This window comes from Cydia amplana, chromosome 4 (assembly GCF_948474715.1).
Source record: "Cydia amplana chromosome 4, ilCydAmpl1.1, whole genome shotgun sequence".
Classification (NCBI taxonomy): domain Eukaryota; kingdom Metazoa; phylum Arthropoda; class Insecta; order Lepidoptera; family Tortricidae; genus Cydia; species Cydia amplana.
The window spans coordinates 10,935,205-10,941,471 of record NC_086072.1 but is presented as its reverse complement, the minus strand read 5'-3'; the positions used below and the strand labels follow the sequence as shown (position 1 = coordinate 10,941,471).

Sequence of the window (6,267 nt, the reverse complement as noted above, 5' to 3'; positions counted from 1 at the left end):
CAAGATCAAATACGTCGTTATCTACATGGACGATATTTTGATCCCAGCGGCCTCATTTGAGGAGGGGTTGACTCGGCTGGAAGAAGTACTTAGTGTACTGCAACAAAGTGGTCTTACTCTTAAGAAGCAAAAATGTAACTTCTTCCAACAGAGTATTGAATTTTTGGGATTTGAAATAAGTAAAGAGGGTGTCAAGCCTGGGTTGCAAAAGGTGCAAGCTGTTTCAAAATTCTCTGTCCCGACAAACCAGCATGACGTTCGAAGGTTTCTGGGTTTGGCAAGCTTCTTTAGAAGATTCGTCAAGGATTTTGCATTAATAGCTAGGCCGTTGACGAGTCTTTTGAAGAAGGACACCCCTTGGAGATGGACTTCAGATGAGGCTAATGCATTTGAGAGCCTACAAAAACGTCTCATCGAAAGGCCTGTACTTGCTTTGTATGATCATACTGCTGAAACGCAGCTCCATACAGACGCAAGCAAAATGGGCTTAGCTGGCATCTTGCTGCAGCGTTCAGGTTCCGACCCTTGGCGCCCCGTAGCATACTATAGTCGACAAACGACTATCGACGAACAAAAGCTACATTCCTTTGAGCTTGAAACATTAGCTGTCGTAAGCTCACTTATGAAATTTAGGGTATACCTGCTCGGGGTCAAGTTCACAATCGTCACCGACTGTAATGCCCTACGGTCAACATTCACAAAGAGGGACCTTGTTCCTCGTATCTCAAGATGGTGGATACAGTTTTTAGAGTACGATTGTGAAGTTGAATATCGAGCAGGAGAGAAAATGGCGCACGTTGATGCGCTTAGCCGTAGTCCCATCAACGAAAATGAGGAACCACCACACGTACTCGATGTCCTTTCAGTGAACCTTGAAGACTGGATCACGACTGTCCAATCTAGTGATTCGGAAATAAAACATATCAAAGATATTTTACAAGACCCTTTAACTACAAAAATTGTAAATATACATAAAGAATATAAATTGAAAAATGGTCGAGTATATCGTATCATTGACGAGAACACGATGCGTTGGGTGGTTCCTAGAGGCGTCCGTTGGCAAATATTGAAAGCCAACCACGATGACGTGGGTCATTTTGGCTTCGAAAAAACCTTGCAGCGGCTAAAATCACACTATTGGTTCCCCAAAATGCGTCGGTTTACCAAAAAGTATGTGTCGGCTTGTTTAGAATGCGCCCACCACAAAATTCCGGCTGGGGCCAAGGAAGGAGAACTTCACCCGATTCCAAAAGTCGAGGTGCCATTTCACACGGTGCATGCCGATCATTTAGGACCGTTCGTACGAAGTAAGCGCAAAAATTCGTACCTACTTGTGATTGTGGACGCGTTTACCAAATACGTCAATCTAACTGCTGTCCGTAGCACTAAGTCGAAGGAAAGTATAAAGGTCTTCAAAAATTACTTTAGCTATTTCAAACCCCCTACGCGATTAGTGACTGACCGGGGTACAAGTTTTACGAGTAAAAAGTTCAAAACGTTTACCCAAAAGTTAGGAATCAAGCATATATTAAACGCAGTAGCTACGCCACGTGCAAATGGCCAGGTGGAGCGCTATAATCGCACCATCTTGTCTGCCCTTAGCACAATGTCTCACGGCCAAAGCCCTGATAAATGGGATGAATATGTCCAAGACGTTCAAATTGGAATTAATTCTACGGTGCATGAGGTAACGAAAAAGGCACCGAATGAGTTACTTTTTGGCATGAAAGCGACCAACGCTTCTCAGGGAATTTTAAACGATGTGATAGAGGAAATAGATAGAGATGTAGTAGAACCAAACTTAGAAGAAATTAGGGAACAGGCAAGAGATTCAATAGAGAAAAACCAAGAAAAGAATAAGGAAAGATTTGATAGGAGTAGGAAGAAGGGTACACAGTATAAAGAAGGAGATCTAGTTAGGGTAGTTAGAGCTATAGTTGGAGGAACAGGTCAGTCGAAGAAACTTGAGTCCAAGTGTCAAGGCCCCTATAGAATAAAAAAAGTCTTGCCCCATGACCGCTTTGTAATTGAAGACACACCCCTTACGAAGAAAGGTAGACGTTATGAAGGTATAGTCTCGCTTGATAAGATATTCCCGTGGATGAGTTATGATAATGATCCTACTAGCAAATCTTCTACTGATGATAGTTCTTCGGAAGAGTAGATTCCATACGTTAAACAGATTTAAGGTTTATTACCTTTAGGATGAGATGTTGAATCAATACCCGTAATCGTTTGGAGCATGATTAAGGTTATCATGACTGAACATGGCTCATAATGAGTTATGTCTGAATGTTAAAGACGGATCTTTGACATCTTAGCTTTAAGGCTGATTTATATTATGAATGTTAAATGTTTCCTTTTGATATTTAACTTAGATTAAAATCATGTACCTAGATTTAATGTAATATCGTAAATAAAAAAATAATATGATCTGTATTTGCTCAAATATTATCTCATGAAAAAATATATACAGTTGTATGTGAAGTTTCTAAATTATGTATAATTGAGTGATTTCTGTTTCAATGAGTTGTCTCTAAAACGAAGGGACTCGTTTTAAAATCGGATGGCCGACTGTAACATTAATTTATAATGAAGGTAACCACCCACTAACATTTTAGTTGTAGGTAGACGGACCTAATAAGTTGACAGTTGATTATTCGTTTTTGAGGGTGGATTGGAGATTTGACGGGCATCGGATTGAAACGAGTTCAGTCGTATGACGGTTTGGAATCCTAACGGTTGATTGTAAAGAATACTTTATTGTCAATATAATGGTGAAGTGTTGAACATCGTTTTATTGTTTTAATTCCGTTGAATACATATCAACACAAGTGCGGTATCGTTTCACACAGATATAATGATTGTGCGGAAAGAGAAGAGTCATCGAATGTATTGGGCCCCATATATTCCACGACTCATCTCTTTCCGAACAGACTTTATGAATAAATGCAGGATTTTTTGTTCCCGGGTCCCGGGGGACACGAAAAGACACGGTTTTTAGGGTTCCGTACCCAAAGGGTAAAAACGGGACCCTATTACTAAGACTCCGCTGTCCGTCCGTCCGTCCGTCCGTCCGTCCGTCCGTCCGTCTGTCACCAGGCTGTATCTCACGAACCGTGATAGCTAGACAGTTGAAATTTTCACAGATGATGTATTTCTGTTGCCGCTATAACAACAAATACTAAAAACAGAATAAAATAAAGATTTAAGTGGGGCTCCCATACAACAAACGTGATTTTTGACCGAAGTTAAGCAACGTCGGGCGGGGTCAGTACTTGGATGGGTGACCGTTTTTTGCTTGTTTTGCTCAATTTTTTGTTGATGGTGCGGAACCCTCCGTGCGCGAGTCCGACTCGCACTTGGCCGGTTTTTGAAGTGTTGAAGTGTATGCAGAGCTTTACTACATTTTTTACATTGGTAATGTCATCTCTAAAAAAATGACAGACGAAGATTAAAAAAAAGAAAGTCAGTGGAACAAAGCTAAAATCGCGCTTCTAAACAATTTTTGGAAATCAGCTCATCTCGATGCGTATGTAACAATTGAAAAGAAAATTCAATTAATTATCGTGAGTTAGTGATTGAAACAGCGACGAAATAAAGTGTCTTAAGGATTCGAATAACGAACAAGTTGTGATAGCATCGGCGTCGTGTCAAGTCAACCGTCAACTACGGTCGTTATATATTTTACATGCACTTATACATTTTGTGGCGGCATGTTATGTTGGAGGTAAAACACAGTCATGACGCCGTTGGAAGCAATGTTTACTTCGATCACGTGAAGTTGGCGCGGAAATGCAGCTAAACAATTTTTCGTTTTATGTTTGCATTCAACATGGATACGCTTTCTGATATGATGGAGCCCGCCACCCCAGTGCTATCTTGCGATGGTGTCAACTATTGTAGAACTGAAGACAGTGGATACCATACTTTTACTCCTGGCTCCATCGACTGTTCAGAATTGTCGTCTGAGAATATAGATCCTGTTATTGTTCAAGCGTCTATATGTGACGGTAAGGGGAATCATCACAGATTTTATAACAATACTCCTGAACCATGCTACGATCTGACCAATTTCTCAGATAATGGTGAAAATTACCCAGAAAGGTTCAAGAGAAGAGGTGTGAAACGCCCATATCCAAGTGATGTAGAACCCAATGACAGCTTTGGATCGGTTCCAACTCCAACAAGTATAATAGCTGGTCAAATACAGAAGTTAAAAGTAAACGAATCTGGAAACTACAGTGGCAACTATACAATCTCACCAATCAGCTCTGATTACACTGATGCTAGTAGTATCTATAACTTCAATGCATATTCATGGTCATTCCCATCTACACCCATAAAGAAAATATGCAAAAGCAGCTGCAAGTTAAACAGGATAAGATCTAACCACAAATCCAGTCCATTGAGGCCATTAAATAGTAATAAACAGGCTCCTAAAAAGTTTGCTAGACAACTTGATTTTGAAACACACTCATTGGCCTGTGAGCCGCAGAGTCTGATAGTAGTCACTATCCCACCACCAAGTCCCGCTGTTCCAGTACTCTATAAACCCAATCAGAAGATTGATATCGTCAAGCTCTTAAGTGAGCGAATCTGTTCAATACCAGTTATTGATACCATTTTGAGTTTTATGTCACCAGTAGACATTTTCAACTTTTCTTTGGTCAGCCCTACATGGTCTCAGGTTTGCGCGGGTTCATTAGCAGGCAGAGATAAGTTGAAGACTTATTTGAGATTGTCTAAAGAGAACCAAGAGAACAAAAGGAGTAGCCCTAAGATCAACATTATTGATATCAGAAGAAAACTTAGGGACATACACAATATTGAACATGTTCAAAGTACACCAAGCTCTCCGAGAAGCCCTCCAACTTCTCCTCGGTCCATCAGATTCAAAACATTTGCTCGGGTAAGATATCAAACTTTCTTCTTGCACCCCCCATCGTGATCCCCCAACAGAAAATGTTTAAATTTTAAATTTGTCTAAGGTTTCAAATTTATTTTGAATGACTAAAATTCCATGAAATATGAAACTTATCTCTTAAGAACAAAAGAAAATAAAAGGATCAATTGATACCTTGTGGGGAGTTAATATCAATCTACCTCTGGTCTTAATAAAATTGACCTGTGTTAGAAAGTTGCACAACTTCTCTTTTGTTCCAATGAGATAAGATCTTGGGTACTGATAACCTTTTACTTTACCTAGCAATCGTTTTTGTTTATGCATTTTTAGGGTATTGTATGAATAACCTACAGGCTGGGTGTTTTATATGGACAATGACTTTTACAGATTTTGTAGAAAATGTACAGCCAGGGACAAAATCATAAATTTTGACCATTTTTTTATACTCTTTTTTTTGGTTTCATACTATATGTATGAAAAACATTTTCTTCTGTATGTTTTTAAATCTGTAAATGTCAATAGTCATTCATTAATAAGTTAGGTAAGGTCTCCTAAGACCATTTAGGAGAAGATAAGATAAGATAAGATATTATTTATTGTTATTTGTTGTTTATTATTTATTGTAGAAGCGTCTGGAGATGCCCAAAAATTACCAAACCATTATATTTTTGTTTGCAGTCAGCGTCCCTGGATGTGTGCATTCAACTGGCCTGTGTGCGGTGTCAACAGCCAGCTAAAGTGACAAAAGATCCTTCTGGTGAGATTTGGGCAGCATGCACAAGAGCTACTTGCGCATACCAGTTCTGCAAGCTTTGCTCCTGCGACCGCCATCCAGGTAAGAGCTGTATTCGTTTTGACCTTGAAGGACCCAGCCCGTCTAAAAGGAAAAAGAAAACTTGTGCTGCTGGATCTAGACAAAGTAAGACTAACCTGCGCAGGCTTCTCATCAAATGAGACTTGGTGGTTAAACTTATTTGATAATGTGTGCTACTTATAGTTGATAGCGTCTACGAAAATGTAAGCTGGATGCGTAGGGGGCCAATTCGTTTTAGTATGTATTGAGATTATTTTTTCTAAAAATTCCCAGTGTTAGGTGTTGTGCCATTTTTATACAACTTTTTATTCGAATTATTCTCGTTTTTAATTTTTGGCTATGGCTAATATTATATATGAAAAAGAAAATTAGCTGTAACTTTGTGTGTGTAACATAGAGTACCTATAAACTTTTGAACATTCTTTTTATGAGCCCTACATTCCAAAATGACATTATAATGTTAAATTTCAAGTATAAGGTAAAACTCTGGAAGTTAAACGATAGACTGAAATATTAATGCCATGTTAAAGTAATTTACAATTTATAA

The 6,267-nt window shown here is 39.0% G+C and overlaps 1 protein-coding gene across 1 annotated transcript; it reads left to right on the top strand.

Moving 5' to 3' along the window:
• The first annotated feature begins 3,469 nt into the window (after positions 1-3,469).
• LOC134663243 (uncharacterized) lies at positions 3,470-6,267 on the top strand. Its single transcript, XM_063519642.1, has 2 exons — positions 3,470-4,912; positions 5,585-6,267. The coding sequence occupies exons 1-2, from the start codon at positions 3,821-3,823 to the stop codon at positions 5,858-5,860; spliced, it is 1,368 nt and encodes a 455-aa protein (XP_063375712.1). The 5' UTR covers positions 3,470-3,820; the 3' UTR covers positions 5,861-6,267.